This window comes from Sminthopsis crassicaudata, chromosome 3, assembly GCF_048593235.1.
Source record: "Sminthopsis crassicaudata isolate SCR6 chromosome 3, ASM4859323v1, whole genome shotgun sequence".
In the NCBI taxonomy this organism is placed as follows: domain Eukaryota; kingdom Metazoa; phylum Chordata; class Mammalia; order Dasyuromorphia; family Dasyuridae; genus Sminthopsis; species Sminthopsis crassicaudata.
In genome coordinates this window covers 466,835,229-466,853,083 of record NC_133619.1, presented here as the reverse complement: position 1 = coordinate 466,853,083, position 17,855 = coordinate 466,835,229, and the positions used below count along the sequence as shown (strand labels likewise).

Sequence of the window (17,855 nt, the reverse complement as noted above, 5' to 3'; positions counted from 1 at the left end):
AACATTTGGAGGATTCTAGAAGAATAAAATCACAATAAGTAAAAACTGTTTTGAATTAACATTTTACAATAGTTGAATAATAAAATTCACAATCTCGTTTCTTTTTAAACCATTTCCTTCAAAGAGTCATTGGGTTCTCCCCTTCCCAGGTTATTCATTATCAGGTATATTCCTACATGCTTAGCAATATTCAATCATTTTGAGTGATATTTTTAATGAAGAACTTTTATTCAGCATCTTTAAAAAAATCAGTTTAATCTTTTTCAATTAATAAGCTTTTAATTTTTCTTCCCTTCAAACTGCTCCTTCCCCATCTGAGGAGGAAAAAGAGAAAAAGAAAAGAAACTTCAGAGCAAACATGCATTCAACTCTTACAGTAAAGCAAAACAAATTCTCAAATTGGCCATGTCCAAAAATGTATATCTTATTCTGGATTTTGAGCCTATAACTTCTCTGATAGGGAGTAAATTCCATGCTTTATCTTCTGTGCTCTGCAATTGTGCTTTTGGCATTGCACTGATCTGATCTGAAGTATTCAACACCTTTGGAACCAAGTAAGAATTTTTTTTTTAATTAAAGGAATACTTGTTTATTTTAAGAGCAAGTAGAAACTAAAAAGTAAAAAAGTGATTTTTTTATGTTTTTCAGAAAGGGATTTCAAAGCAATGTAAGCATTTATAGCAAATTTAAATTTGTGTCCAGTAGCAGTAATATCTTATGAATCTTTCAAGAATCAGGGATTCATAACCATTTTTGTATCTGGGGATTACAAGACCCCTTTGTCAATCTAGTAAAGTCCATGGACTCCTCAGAACAATATTAAATGCATAGGATTGCCAAAGAAATTAATTATATTGAAATATAATTATCCAAAAAAATGTAATAAGCTCATAGTTCCCAGATTAGGCACCCCTGATCTAGATCAGCCTCAAAATATACTACTTGAGATTGTTTGAGAGCACATTTAGCTACTTCTATGTCCCCTCCTCCATTTGACCCTTTCTGAAAATGAATAACAATGTCATCTTCTACACTGTCTTCATCTTCTTGAATATTCTGAAGTCCAATCAGAAGGACAGTTCTCTTAGAAATTCCTGAGAATACCTAGGGGAAAAAAGCAAAACACTATGAGGTACTACTACCTTTTTTAATATGCTTTTTTAATAATACATGCATATTTGCAAGAAAAAAGGTACTTCTGCAATTAACTTGGATTTGATTTCCAATTTTTCTATCATAGTTCACTTTGAATCATGCACTCTATAAAAATGATGGTTCACTTTCTCTTTAGATCAGATGTCTATGATCAAACTCTTTTAAGAAGGCCTTGACTGCATGGACTTGAATTTAAAAAAAAAAAAAAAAAGCAGTTCCTAATGAGATAACACTCTTTTCCTTTTAATTTTTATAACTTGATGCAATTGTGTAAAAACACATGGGTTTTATTGAGTAGGAAATAAAATAATTATCTGGGAACAAAATGATTATGAAATTTTTGCCTATTTTTGCTCTTTCCACTGTTTTTTTGCATCAAATAGCCTTATATGTCTTTGATGAGTAGCCACTATGCACTGAAAAGTATGTTAAGAAAAGATCTTAATTATAGTTTCTAATACTTACTATAGAGATAATTTCCCCAAAATAGCAACATAAACATGTCAGAATGGAGAGGGAAATGGTCTATCACACTGGAAGACATGGGTTCATATTCTGCCTCCAACACTGCCTAATTATGTGACCTTTGACAAATTGCAATGATTTAACACTCCATGAAATTCTGTAAGACTCCTTTGGAGACAAGATCCCAATATACATCAGTAGAAGGTATTCCCTCAAACAAGAGATCTCCATATCAATGGAACTAAGGGCTCAGACAGTATACCTCTTAATATGTCACATTTCATTTATATAGAAGATGACATAAATATAATTGTATACCTGAACTTAAAAGAAGTTTACTATCATTCTAGTAAGGGTCATACTTTAAGGTAAATATTGACCAATAACTAGTAGAAAGATGATTTCTAAGTTCTATCTATAGTATAATATGTGAAAAAAGTGACATCAACATTATAACAATCACAACTTAACCACTTCATGATTATGAAATATTTCTTGTCCATAATCACTTTTGAGCTTCACTGTGAGGTAAATGGGGATACTATTATAATCCCCCATTTTAAAGATGAAAAAAAACTAATATTGGGGTTGCATGATTTGTCCAAGTTCACAACACTTAGTGAAAATAACAACTGTAACCAAAGTCCATTCATTTAAGTGAAGACTGATATAATTTTCTGAATAATTCAGGAAAGAAAAATAAGCCTTAATTTATTACCTATTAAGGGTATCAATAAGGGGGTGGCTAGTTGGTGCAGTGGGTAGAGCACCAGCCTTGAATTCAGGAGGACCCGAGTTCAAATCTAATCTCAGACACTTAACACTTCCTAGCTGTGTGACCCTGGGCAAGTCACTTAACCCCAGCCTCAAAAAAAAAAAAAAAAAAAAAAAAAAAGGGTATCAATAAGATAAAGGATTGAAAAACTTAAAATTTTTCAAAAGAACTTAACATCTTAACAAAATGTCAAAACCCCAACCAGAAAGAGCTATTTATCACTGCTAAGTTTTAGAATGCTACTACCTGACTATACAAAATGTTTTTAGTTTTTTTTTAAAGATTTCTTTACCTGGAGCTGGTCTATGTGTTTTTCCATATGTGGGGAAACAACAACTTGATGGCAGTTGGTATTTGTATAAAGAGGATATGTCTTGTGTTTGAGAATAGTATCAGCAACTAGAAAATAATTTTAAAAGGTTTTTCTTTATTAGATAAAAAACTTATTAACACAAAAATATTAAACTTATTCTAAAGAAATTATTCAGAATATTATTGCTGGTTGAAACTTTAGAAATTTGTTAATATTTTAAAGTACCTGGCAGTTGTCTTAACAGTGAGGTTCAGAAGCAAATGTATATTTCCAGGCATGATCAACGCACAAATTTATTTCGATTGACTATACTTATTTGTTACAAAGAAAGGCTTTTATTTTTGAGATAAGGGGCAAGTGAGGACATATGTAATCAAGTAATACAAAAATAGGGAAAAAAGAAATAATAGAACATTAATGAAAGAACTTAGAAAGAAAACAATAGACAACAGAAGACAACAGAAAGAAGCTCAGAAGCAAACACAAACAATGCAATATTGGAATTACCATATTAATTGTTAATTTGATTGTTTTTTAAATGAACACAAATCAATTTTTTCTTCCTCCTCTACTTTCCATTAGAGAAAAAAAGAAAGGAAAAAAAAAAACCTTTATGACAAATATGCATGGCTATGACAAACAATATCTTCATTGGCCACATCCAAAAACTCTATTTCTCAATTTGAACCCTGAGTCTACCTCATGTCAAAAAGTAAGTAGCATGGTTCTTACCATGTTAAATTTAATATTTACTTGAAAAAACAGGAATAAATGTTGATAATATCATATGTAATTCTTTTATTTTCTATTCTTTAAATAAGAAATTTCACATTTATTGGTTTCCTAAGTTCATAATAATAGAAAATAATTTCAAAAAATAATAAAGTACTTGTTTCAATGGAGGTAAATGAGAAAAAAAAAAGATATTATCATGGAGATTTCAAAGAATTGGTAACTCAATTCAAATCAACAAGCTACTAAGTGAAAAAGTCTTCAACAACATCTTGTATAAATGAGCCTGAGTTGAAATTGGTTTCTTGAAGAATTTCTTGGCAACATAAAGTAAACAGAGAAAATTGTCTCTTCTCTCTCTTATCTTTTGCTTTTGCAAAGAACCTCAGAATGGCCAATAAAGAGAGGAGAACATACTAAACATAGCTTTGAGATTATCTTTAATCTTTATATCATACTTAACATTTTTACTATAAATTAAAGAATGGCTTACAAGTTTTTCTTGGAAAGGCAAAAAGAAAGACTTATCTTGTGTCCATTAATGATAAACTCATGATTTCATGAGACACTTAGCTATATCACATTTCAGCGTTAATAAAAAAAAAATTTTTTTAAACAGTTAAAAAAAAGACCACCTCAAAGACAATTGTAGTCTATGGCATCCTACAGAGGAGTTTAGGAAGAAATTCACCAAAAAATTCAACAAGATTTTCAAATTAAATCAGAATATAGTTTGATATTCAAAATTTGACATGTTAGACAAAAATAAATTTTAAAATATGGTTCTGATGAGAGAAATTGGAAAAGCCGAAGTTATAGATTAAGAAATCTCACATAGATTCTAAGTATATTCTTTATGAGAGCAATAGGAGCATTAAGCAATATCACAAACAAAAATAAATGCAGAAAATAATAGACTGCCTCTGTGGAAGTAATTTCCAAAAATCTTTCTGTATACAATCAAATCACTGGCTGGTTAGAGCAAGACAAAAATCAATAATAAATTAAGAGAAGTAAAGTGAAAGTATGGCATGCCATTGAACGAAACTTTAAACGAAAGTCAAAAAACTGGAAAATATGTAAAATAACAGGTCAACATGCCATCACCATTTGTTAAGGAGTATTCATCGATGTTGTTAATCAACACAATGAGGGGACCAAAAGAGCCTAAGCTGGCAAACATTCTTTGCCAAGTAAAAATATAAGGCAATACTAATTTAGAATATAAATTCATTTGTAATGCATCATTGAGGAAGATATTGGATCAGCAAAAAGACTCAGAGGAAAAAACAGTTTCATAAGCAGCTAAGCACTAGACTCAGTCAAGACAGATCACCACCACCTCAACCCCTGGACATTTAAGAATGAAAATGGGAGGATAAGAACTTAATATCAAATAAAAAGATATGTTATTATTTCTATAAACAACTCTTTTTTTTCCATCAATGGCAGTGATAACATGACAATTAGACTTAACATCATAGGCACTAATGTGCTATATTATTAAGTAGAGATGGTATAAAAGAGAATAAAAATGACAAAAGCAATTAGACTAGACCAAAGGGAAGTTCATGCTAAAGTAACTCAGTTTTGAGAAAATCATGAGGAAGAATAATGTAGTGGTAGAGTTTTGAATTTGGAGTAAGGAAGACCCACTTCAGACTTAATAGTTTTGTGTCCTTAAGTAAATAATTTAATCTCTCTGGGCTTCACTCAGTTTCCTAATCTATAAAATGAGGGGGTTACACTTGATGATCTCTAAGTTCCCTTCCATCTCTAAAATTAAATTATCTAAATTATTCTATAATTGATTCAAAATACAGTAAACTCAAAAATATCAGTTAAAAATATTAATAACTATTGACCTATGTTTCTGCTTTTTCCTTTACACAAAATTCTTATATAGTTAATCTTATGATAATATATTATATGATTATAATTAGTGATAACAAATAACAATATAGCATTGATAATAACAAACATGTTTAGTACATCATTGAAATAAGGTATGAAAAAGGAATAAGCTAGCTTATAAAGAAATTCTGAAGCATATCTGTAATACTGTCACAAAATAAAAAAAAAAGAATAGAAAATATAAAGAATAAAAGATCCAATTGTGCTTGCTATCACTATTAAAATCATTTAATTTCATAGAGCAAAATGATACTTTGAAGATTTTCCCCCAACACATCTCCTACGCACAAGATGAAATCATTTGATATTTTTAAAAAGATATACCAACAGAAATAATTTTGTTGAGAGGCATTTATTAAGGCATAAAATAGGAAGACGTGTTCAACAAATACATTTGCAACTGTTATGGAGGAAGATGAACTTCAGATTCCAAATCAAAAAGAAATTTTCTAGAGATAGTAAAATCTTCTGGATCCTCTGAATGGCCATTTGGGTGATTATATCAAACTCTAAGGATAGATACTCTAAATGAGATTTATAATAACACAAAATAATTCAATCCAATTACACACATAACTAGAGATTGAATAAAAACTTTCTATTGTCCAGATTAAACTATTAAAGTAAAAATGGTCCAGATTGGATACTGACCTAATGGATTTGTACATTGGATATATGGCACCATTAAAAACATTGTCTTTGTCCTATATTACCTTTAATCATATGTTTAGGGCTAGAAGAGACTCTTAAAAGTCAAACAGTTCAATCATCTCATTCTAAAGATGAGGAACAAAACAATTTTTTTTTAAATTTTTATAAAATAAAATTTTAATAAAAATTAATTTAAAGATTGTCATTACATATAATAGGGGGAAAACATAATTTTAAAAAGTATATTCCAATGTAGAAGAATTACAAAAATGTGGGAACAAAAATCCACAGCATCATTTAATACATTATGTACCCATTATTGTATATCAGGCATTGTAAATAGTCACCAAAAATACAAAGAAAAAAATGAAGAAGCTCCTGCCTTCAAAAATCTTAAATTCTATTGGGGAGACTATGTTTTTATGTAGAAATAGATACAAATAAATACAAGATAATTCCTAGGGAGAGACTCTTAAGAAGCAGTGATGATGATGGAGCTTTTTATTTTTAAACATATGCATAGATAATTTTCAACATTAACCCTTGCAAAACCTTGTGTTCTGAATTTTTCCTTCCCTTTCTCCCACTCCCTCTCTTAGATGGCAAGTAATACATGTTAAACTTGTGCAATTCTTCTATATGTATTTCCACCATTATTATGCTGCATAAGAAAAATCAGATCAAAAAGAAAAAAAAATGCGAAAGAAAACAAAATGCAAGGTAACAACAACAAAAAGAGTAAAAATGCTATGTTGTGATCCACGCTCAGTTCTCACAATGCTCTCTCTGGGTGCAGATGGATCTATCACGAGATCATTAGGCCTGAATCATCTCATTGTTGAGAAGAGCCACGTCCATCAGAATGGATTATTGTATTATCTTGCTGTTACTGTGTATAATGATTTCCTGGTTCTGCTCATTTCACTCAGCATCAGTTCCTGTAAGTCTCTCCAGGCCTCTCTGAAATCATTCTGCTGATTGTTTCATACAAAACAATAATGGAACAAAACAATTTTTGAAAGGTCAAGCAGCAAGTATGTGGCAGACCCAGGATTTCAATTTTGACCCTTGAAATCCAATTACAATTTCCATTGTGCCACTCTGCTTATCATGAAGTGATTATTTTAAATCTCTGTTACTACTATAAAGAAGGAAATTTCAAAAGACATTTTATCTTTGACCTACTTATAGTTTTAAGCTTGTTAATGTAAACACATTTGTACAGATCTTCAAGCTCCCATAAACTATTTCCTTTGAAAGCTATCTGGTGTCACAAACTCATATTGCTAGTCTGTGTTAGAAGCCTAGGTCTCTCTGATTTCAAGACAAATCATCTCTGCATAATACCAAGCTGGCTCCAATGTTTAGCTTAATGATTAATTAAATTTAAAATTAAAGAAATAAAAGGGAATTTTTTTCATAGACTGAGGTATTCTGAAAGAGAAACAATCATTATGAACTTTCCAAATGACTAACCATACATACCTCCATTCTCAAGGAATGTAATAACAGCTGTTTGGGATTTTTTATCATACTCCACATCTTCTACTTCTCCACCACCATACCGGGATTTACTGAAACTCAGTGCTAATTTGTCTCTCATCTGTTCTTCAGGTAACTCATCAGGTATTTCAGAAACATCAATCTTTTTCTTAGAAATCCTTGTGTGAACCTAGAGGTGGAAATTATTTCATTAAATCAATATGTATTCATTGGGTGTCTGCTGTGTGCTAAGTACTGATAACACAGAAATAAATGGGAAACAGCCCTTTCCCTGAAAGAGCAATTTATATCTTACTAAAGAGATTCAATACAAACAAAAATAAGTAAATGAAGGATATAGTCAAAATAAATATAAAGCAATTGAGGGGGGGGGGTGCAATATTATAAGAGAGAAGGGAAAGACAGCTAAGGAATCAAGAAAGGTCTCCAGAAGTATGTGTCTCCTTAGTTTATCTTTGAAAGAGTGCTTCTGAGAGGTAGAGGTGAGGTAGTGTTCCAGTCATTCAGAATAATTTGTATAAAAGAAAAAGACACACACAGAGAGAGAGAGAGAGAGAGAGAGAGAGAGAGAGAGAGAGAGAGAGAGAGAGAGAGAGAGAGAGAGAGAATCAATCAGCAGTCAAGTCAGAGACCAAAGAAACAGAGAAAATTGAAGAAGCCCAAGGGAAAAGAGAGAAGAAACAAGCAGAACAGCTTGAAACAGCACAGAGGAAGAAAAGAGGATAATCTGTTCCCAGCTGGCCAGCCAAGAACAGCTAAATGAAGGAAAATCGGTAAGCTTTTTAAGTGCTGCTAGGAGATGTTCTGATTGGAGGAAAGGATTTATTTGTTTGTTCATTTGCTTGCTTGCTTGCTTATTTGTTTATTCATTTGCCAGTAATGTGCTATTAGCCCCAAAAATATAAATAGATTGTGAAATACTTTAAATGTCAAGCAGACATTTTATTCTACAGACGCCTGAGAGATACTGAAGCTTCTTGATTAAGTGAATAATGGTCATATTTTGGAGAATATTAGAAATAAATGGAATCTCAGAGCTAGATCTCATTTATTTAACCTCTTACCTCTGCACCTATACACTCCCACCTACATATGGTGGAAGATAAGAAATATTCCTGGAACTGGAAATTGACCAAATAACCCATCATTTGGAGAATGGCTGAATAAATTATGGTATATGAATGTAATGGGATATTATTGTTCTATAAGAAATGATGAGTAGGCTGATTTCAGAAAAGCCTGGAAAGACTTATATGGATTGATGCTGAGTGAAATGAGCAAAACCAAGAGAACATTGTATATATTAACAACAAAGTTATATGATGATCAAATGTGATGGACTTAGCTCTTTTCAACAATGCGGAGATGCAAGTTAATTCCAATGGACCTGGGATGGAAAATGCCATCTGCATCCAGAGAGAGAAAGAACTATGGAGACTGAATGTAGACTGAAGCATAGTATTTTCACCTTTTGTTGTTGTTATTTGTTGGTTGGTTTTTTTTCTTATGGTTTTTTTCCCCCTTTGGATCTGATTTTTCTTGCACAACATGACAAATATGGAAATATATTTAAAAGAATTACACACATTTATTTACACATACACATATCAGATTGCTTGCTGTCTTGGGAAGAGGGGAAGTAAGTAAAAGAGGGAGAAAAATTTGGAACATAAAGTTTTAACAAAATGAATGTTGAAAGCTATCTTTACATGTATTTGGGAAAATAAAATACTATTTTTAAAAAGGAAATATTTCTGGGATTCACAGATTTCTTCAAAATACGAATTATTCATTTACCTGAAGACTTACACCTGTTTTTAGTGGGACAGCTTTGGCCATCAACTGCACCTTCTCATTCTCAAGTTTCACAAGATGTCTTCCTCTTTTTATCACATTCTGTGCAACTGAAAAGAAATTTGAAAAAATTAAATTCCTTTATTTCAAAATCTGGATATGATTTTGATATTTTAAAAAATCTGAACGTTTTGGATTCATAGCCAGAGGACCCACATTTACATCTCTCTGCCACTTACCTGTGTAACATGGGATAAACCAATTCACCTCACTTTCTTCATCTATAAAATGAAGAGGCTGGACAAGATGGCTCCCAAGAATCTTCTAACTCTGAATGTATCATCCTGAATCTTGTGATTTTTTTGTTTTGTTTTAAAATTGATTTTTATTGACATTTTTATTTTTAGATCACAAATTTCCTTCTTATTTGTAGTTCTCTGATTGAACAAAAAGAATTGTTATAAATATTTTTATGTATTTAGAGCCTTTCTTTTTGTCAATTTATATATTTGGGGTAGGCCTAGCAGCAAAATCTTTGGGCTGGTAGGTATGAACATTTTAGTCATTTTATTTGCCTAATTTCAAATGCTTTCCTGAATGGATATACTAATTCACAACTCCACTAACAATATATTAATGTACATGTCTGTCTTTCTGGATTTTGTCCAAAAGTCACTATTCCCATCTTTTGTTATCTTTGCTAACTTAATGTATGTGAAGTGAAACTTCAATATTGTTTTGATTTCCATTTCTCTTATTAGTGATTTGGAACTTTCTTTCATATGATTATTAATAGTTTGTATTTTCTCCCTAGCGAAGCCATAATTTCCTAAGTATGAAATATTGACATTAGATTAGGATGTAGTTCCCTTTAAAATATTTTTGCAATGATCACACTTAGAAAATTCTCACCAAGTTCAAAATTACTTACTTATGTTTCTTACTAAGAGGTTTGGAAGGATTTCAAAACACCCATCTGTTCATTACTAAGCTGTCACAAAGTTTTTACTGTTTCCAACAATGCAACATTATTTCCACTAACTGGGCAAGATAGAAATTCTTTCTAGTTGAGAAATCTGAGGAAACTGATGGTTAATAACTTTTTATTATTCTTTTAAATTATTTCATTTAAAATTTTAAACTTAATTCACAAACTACATTCAATGTAAACCCTTCTTGTGAAATATAGGGTTTACACTCATCAAGAATAATAAATAAAGCATGGGTTTTGATCTGAACTATTGGAAGGAGTACCCACATTGATGAAGTCACAATCTATCAAAGTCCCAAAGTACTAAAGATGAAACATGAGCAAGCTTATATTCAAAATTCTTATGTTTTATTTTTCCTTTTTTATATTATATTACTTTTTAATATACTTCTTTCTCTCTTTCCTCCTTATCTCCTAACCTATCCATGCAATAGTGGAATTAAAGTCAGCAAGGGAAGACCTAGGTAAAAATACTGTCTCGTATATGATTTCTATTTCATAATCTCAAGCTAATCACAACTCTTATGGGCCTCAATTTTCTCATTTGTAAATTTGGGGGGATTGAATTCTAGACCTCTAGAGTCCCCTCCAATTCTATATTCATTACCTATGATCCCTCCTCCAAACAGCATACCTTTTAAAAACTATTCCTATTCTTTTACTTCATTCATATTCTCAATCTTATATATTGTATAAATTCCTTATATATTTTGGTGTAGGAAGACTGAGAATTTTTATTGTACAAAACACAACACCAAAACACTCAGGCTTTGATCCCGACAGATATATACAATAAAAAGACTTAAAAAACAATTACTTTGCTTCTTTCATTATTTTTAGTTCTAGTTCAAATTTCATTTGTATGTTACACCAAAAAGAATCTTAAGAAGCCCTATATTGGAGTTATTTACAATAGAGGACTTTGATTTCAGCTTAGAGATGTTGAAAAGACTTAAACTGGGAATAGTCTGGGTGCATTGGCTATGACTAAAGAGTTGTCATCTTGTCTTTATCAAAGAAGGTTTCCAAGAACTATTCTCAGTAGACTAAAGCTGTGAAGTCTTGGATAGTCTAAAGGAAAGATTATCCCAGAAGCTAACAACAAGGAGCAATAACTTGTGGAGACTGTGTTATAACAGTTCTACAAAACCAACAAGAAGGAACAGAGACTAGATGCCCAGCAATCACCACAGAAAGCCTTGAAATTAAGATAGCTATTCTGGGGTTGCCAGGTAAGAGGGGAATGGCCCCACTGTTACCTTGGCTATCAAGGTTTTATCAAAGATATCTGATGCAAATCAACCATTTCTCTTTTTCATCCAAGCTATATTGATTGATTTCATTCAAGTTTTCAATTTCATATAAAATTGAAATTGTCTTTTATTATCTCTCTATTCCTTGTTTTGTATTTACTTAATGACCATGAAGTCAACAAAAATTTATTCAGCACCCAACTATGCTCCATATACTATGCCAAATGAGGGGGATTCAAAGCAAGGAGAAAAAAGCTTCTCTCCTAAAGCAGTTCATAATATATTGGGAAAATAAAACATGCAAACAACTATATACAAACAAGATATATACAGGAAAAAATGAAGATAACTCTAAAAGGAAAGCAGTAAGCTTGGGAGGTCTGAGAAAGATTTCTTGCATAAGGAAGAATTTTAGATGAGACTTGAAGGAAAACAGAAAGACTCAAAGGAGAGAAGAAGAGGAAGAGAGTTCAGGCATAAGGGATAGCCAGTGAAATTGCAGGAAATCAGGAAATATAGGTTTGTGTGAAGAATTATGACATATTGATATACAGTATATGATATCCTAGGAAGGATTCAGGTTACGGAGGACTTTAAACAAGAGAAAATTATATTTGATCCTGGAGTCATCAAAGAGAAAATGACTTTTAGAATGGGTGGGAACAGGTGGGAGGAAGGTGCTTTCAACATTGGCACTAATTGAGGAGGAGTTAAAAAGGTGACCAGTTTCCTAAATCTGTTCTCTTCCTCAGAGCCATTCCCGGGTGTACTTAACAAACAATTTCCATCACTAAGGCACTAAAATGGCATGGGTTGTTCTACATTTGGTTCCTAATTTTTAGGGAATAGACAGTATAGTGTAGTGGTTAAATTTCTTTGCTTGGAATAATAAAAAACAAGGGTTTTAAGTCCTATCTCTGACACCTATAAGCTGTGTGAACATGGACAAGGGTCTTTTTTTTTCAATATCCAGTGCCTCAATTTCATAATTTGAATTGCTACTAATAATATATCTATTTCTACCTAAAATAAAAATGAAATGTAAGTGGTGGATTAAACTGTCATTATTGATTTCAGTGCTATTGTGATGATAGTTAATACAGTGATACATGATAATACATTATTACATACTGATCCTGAAAATGCAATCTCATTTTGAAAGACTTCTTTACTAAAGAGAAGAAATGCTTTCCATTAGTCCTCATCCACAAGTTGCTTTACCTATCTGAGACAAAATTAAAAGTGCTTGGGATATTCTCCACGTTGGAGGATATAATTATATATATATATATAATATAATAAGTAAACAAAAAATAATAGAGAATATATGACCTTCTACTTGAAAGCAAGATTTCCTATAGATGGCCACAACTCCTCTTTCTATTAATTTTTTATGAATATTTCTCAACATCAAAATCAATAGCATTTATAGAAAGAAATTCTGAATATCTTCTCCCATTACCACCAAGCTTCACAAAGACTACTTAGGCAGTAGATGCAACTGTATTTAGTTTAACTTAAGTGTATTGTTAAACATAGCTAACTTAGCTTTCCCTTCTCATTCTACCCTATCAAACCTGGATTTTCTTTCAAATCAACTTGAGGGGAGAAAAAAAAGGGAATAAGCATTTAGTAAGTGCCTATTACATTCTAGGCAATATGCTAAATGCTTTGCAAATATCATCTTATTTGATTCTCAAAAAATTCTGTGGTAGATACTAATATTATCCCCATTTTATAAATGATAAAACATTAAGCAACTTGCTCAAGATCACATATTGAAGAAGAATTTAGGAGTAGCGCTAAGCTCCCAGATCCAGTGTTCTATCCACTGCTACAGGCTGCTGCTCTGGGAAAGATAAGTTTGATGATTACTGATTTGGCAGTTTTTATGTAAATAAGTAGGTTTTTAATGGATTAATGAAAAAAAATTAATAGTGACTAATCCAATAAACTTACTAAAATTAGTCTATTTTAATTGATAAAATAGTATTAAAAAACTATAAATGAGTAGTTGCTATCTAAAAAAAAAAAATGCCCAGTTGAAGTTCATGCCTTTGCCATTCTATGTCTTAGGTCTAGGGGCCAAATTTATATTAAGGAAGCAAATGAACCCTTTGTGAGGGAGAATTCATAGTAATCTAACATCTAGATATCTTTACTACAGCTTCAAGGATCAAGATGAAAGGAAATGTCCTGACCAATATAACAATGATTTCTAATTTGTTTTTCTCTAGGGAAGAAGAATAACAAAAGGGAAAATATAGTGAAGTCAGATTCTTGTAATAACATGGTTTTATAAAACATCTGATCTTTCGTTGCATTTGGGTAGGGATCATTTTTCTTCATTTTATGTTTCTATTGACTGTCCAGAACCAGTGTTTGGTTGTGTTTGAATTTAAAGTAGTCCCAGAGGAGTGAGACTTCAGGATGGAGTGAGTGAAGTAGAATAGTCACTGATGGCTGTTGAATAAGCACCTGACCCTGCTCCCAGCCAAACCTTACACTTTCCAGTTCAGAAGTTCCCTAATGATCAATAATAATAATAATTAGTATTATTATTAGCATTTATATATAGTTTTAAGATTTTCAAATTGCTTTGCATATATTACCTCTTTTTTATCCTCATAACTATCCTATTAGATAGAAGCTAGGATTATCCCCACTTTACAGATGAGGAAATCAAGGCTAACTGGAATGAGTGACCTATTCAGAGTCATTTAGCTAGTAAGTATCTGAGATAGAATTTGAACTCAGGTCTTAATGACTCTATGTCAGTATTCTACCTACTACACAATCTGCGTGATTTTTTTAGTTCTCCACTTTCTTCTTCCAATTACTGTTATATCCCAGTTGCCACTCTCATGGCTGCTACTGCCTTGACCACTATTACTTGTATCTTCTAAGAAGCCTCCAGAGCTCTGCTAAAGGAACATGAAACATAATATGTGTCTTGATTATATGTGTTGGTTCTACTGGAATATCTTTATTTTTCAAATGCCACTTTCTGATAGAAAGCTTTTCTGGTGTGTCCCTTTATTTCCTTCTCTAGTGCCTTCCCAAGGAGGTGACCTCTCATCTACTCTGCAAGCACCTTGCATGTACATAGTTTTTTGCATATTGACTCTTGAATTAGAATTTATACACCTTGAGTGCTGGGATTTCATTTTTTACCCTTCTTTGTATTCCCAGTTGGAACATAATGCTCATAAATGTTTTTGATTGGCTTACTTTCACATTTTCTTTAAAATATTAGCAATACCTTCTTCATCTTCAAAGGTGAGAAGTGCTTGTCCTTTCTGCAATTCATATTCAAACTGTGTAGTTACTTGAAATGAACAAGAAATATTTAAATATTGGCTGTCATCCTTTGGGTTCTCCACCGATGTGAACTTCATTTTCTTTTTAGGAACATTCTTTTTAATCTAATTTAAACAGAAATATTTTATTAAAGACAAGACAAGCTAATTCACTGGCCTTTCCAGTTCTAATAGTGGTTTTCAAAAAAAAAAAATCATGAAAGAGAACCAAGTTTGGAAAATGCCTCCACTGATGCAATTGAGCAATTCATCAGTAAATTCTAGTCTCAAAGAATTGCCTTCAAACACAAATAAGTTAAGTGATTGCTCCAGAATCACAAAGCTAGTATGTATCAGAAGCAAAATTTAAAACTGGGTTTTCCAGATAAGACTAGTTCTTTTTAAACTATCCCATGTCAGGTCTAGTTATTAAGCCATGAAATTGATTTATCTTTACTGTACCATGATTCCCTAAGAGGTATTCCAAAGTCAGCTCAAACAGACTCAAGAGAGACAACTGTTAAATTTTCAATGCAAGCATTTACAGTTTTGTTGTTTGTTGTTCATTCATTTCAGTCTCATCTGACTCTTTGGGTCATCATTTGGGGTTTGGTTGGCAGATTTACTAGAGTAGTTTGCCATTTCCTTCTTCAGCTGATTTTACAGATGAAGAAATTGAGGCAGAAAGGGTTAAGTAATTTGTCCAGGGTCACACAGTCAGTAAATAAGGCCAGATTTTAATTCAGATTTTCTCTTCCGATTTTAAACCTAGAACTCTCTATCCACTGTATCACCTAGCTGTCCATTTACACCTTGGAAATCAACATATGTTACAAATCAGTTTTTGATTTGTTGCTTGAGGTTTACCCAGACTTAAAAAGTGATGGGGAAAATGTTTTTAATGCAGATTAAGTTTCAAAATTTATTGAGCATATATAATATTACCTTACATTTCTTTTCCATGATGGAGAACACATGATTAATTTTACTGACTATATGTATAATAATGGAATACTCATATCTTGAACTTTTATTTTTAGTTTAGGTCCCTGCTTCTCAAGAACCAGCTTCCTCAAGCTACCATTCCCACTTTCAAAGAGATAAGATTCCTACAAACCACTTGTCATATTCCCTGCCTCCACTCTATCCAAAGCCATATTAGGAAAGATAAATCACATACTCAGTCTGAAAGCAGATTAATTGGCACCGAAACCTGGGTTTTGCTTATTTGGGGTGATAAATGATGTGTATACATACTGATTCCCTTTCCTAAATTCATCTCACATCCTGTTAATTATTAATACCAAAATTTATTGATTTATATACTCATTTAGCTGCTCAAATCAAAATGAGGAAGAGACATAATTTTCCTCACTGGTGAAGGGATGGTTGCACATGCCAGAGATTGACCTAACATGGAGTCATAAGAGGAGCACTTAGCCAAGGACAGAAAAGGGTCTCCCTTCTTCCATTCCTTCCTTCCTTCCTTCATCCCTTTTTTCCTTCTTAACTAATAACCATATCAAAAAATAATTTGAATTAACTAGCTGGTATTTCTCCAGTGGTCCTTGAGAGAGACTAGCATAGCTGATAATTAATGAAACATAAAACATACTTCCAAGTGAAAAGAATGTCAAGTCCAGATTCTGTTATGTTGAATGGGACTACCACTTCAGAGTTAGTAGGAATGAACAAAGGAACTGCGATTGGTGTCAGATCCACAAGTCTGCCATTTTCTACCAGATTCATTTTTCAGTCTCAGGGAAGTAGCTAAATGAATGATTGATGCAACACCTTCTCATTACTGACCCAACAGCTTCTAATCATCACTATTAGAAATTGTGCTATGAGATGATCATCAATAGGAAATGTCGATATAACAAAATCACTAAATCATTTTTACATTGCATGCTACTATTTCAAAGAAATACTACTTAGTAGTAAATATAATTTTACTAGCTAAGTAGTAGAATTTAATTTTACTCCTTAATAGTGAATATAATTTTCTATTATTCATAAAAGAAATAATTTGGGCCTATTTTCAAATGCAAATTTGTGATAAAGATTATCATTAAGCCCAAATAGGATTTCTTTGGATTATAAAATTGATTTTGCAATAATTCAAGTCTTTCAGAAGACAAAGTAAGTGAGGCACTGTGGAACAAAAGAGTGATAGATTAGGATCCATTGAGAAAATGTAAATAGTAAAGATTAAAATTGTATCTATATTTCAACCAAGTTAAATATGTGCTCACTGCTTTTTGTAGAACTAAATTTAAGCTACATTTTATAAATGAATGAACTCGCTGCATGAACTTACTTTTAAAAGTCAGTTATCATAAATTCCAATATTTCATCAAAAATAATTTAGCTCATATTGAAATGAAACTTAAAACAATAATTATCATGTTTTAAGGTGGGGTTTTTGTATAATAAACATAAAATATTTTTATTTTTTTAAGAAAGTATTGACAAAAAAAAAGTACATAAAACATTAAAATACAAAGTTACCAGATAAGATGGAGATTGTAGCAACTCTGTTTCAAGCTTTTCATTCTCCATTGCTAGCTTAACATTTGTTTTTATCATTTCATTAATTGCCTGAAAATAGGTAGAAAGAACAAATACAATCAATTTTTCACATTAAGCAAAATGCTTACCATCATAGAGTTTCTAGCATGGTTCTAACCTGGAGAATTTGCTATTAGAAATTCTCTTCCTTTGGGTCTTGCATAGCACTTAGTGTTTCTAATGGATTATCATGCTCTATTTTGCATTATACTTATTTGTAAGTTCCATAAGGCAAGAAATACCAATGTTCTCTACTTACTAAATCTGTTTACTAAATTTTGGTTGAGTCTTATTAAACTGATGTATATTTAAAAACTAAAGATGACATTTTAAAGGTGGTTTTATTTTTTTTTTAACATGACCATTTATCATAAATCATCACATTTCTGACAGGATAAATTATTAGAAAATAGATACAAAATTGGACCTAAAGCCAAAC

The 17,855-nt window shown here is 31.7% G+C and overlaps 1 protein-coding gene across 11 annotated transcripts in view; it reads right to left on the bottom strand.

Annotated features, from left to right (window-relative positions):
* Positions 1 to 209: 209 nt before the first annotated feature.
* The window catches only part of NMI (N-myc and STAT interactor), a 29,712-nt gene continuing 12,066 nt past the window's right edge, over positions 210 to 17,855 (bottom strand). For 10 of the 11 annotated variants that reach the window (XM_074303467.1, XM_074303465.1, XM_074303474.1 and 7 more), the window contains 6 exons: positions 17,357 to 17,446; positions 14,809 to 14,971; positions 9,306 to 9,412; positions 7,491 to 7,677; positions 2,688 to 2,794; positions 210 to 1,104 (listed from right to left, as the gene is read on the bottom strand). In XM_074303467.1, the coding sequence (XP_074159568.1) occupies positions 889 to 1,104; positions 2,688 to 2,794; positions 7,491 to 7,677; positions 9,306 to 9,412; positions 14,809 to 14,971; positions 17,357 to 17,446 (870 nt within the window). In that variant the 3' untranslated portion in view covers positions 210 to 888. The remainder of the gene's footprint in view (positions 1,105 to 2,687; positions 2,795 to 7,490; positions 7,678 to 9,305; positions 9,413 to 14,808; positions 14,972 to 17,356; positions 17,447 to 17,855) is intronic. The other variant, XM_074303475.1, reaches the window with a different exon arrangement.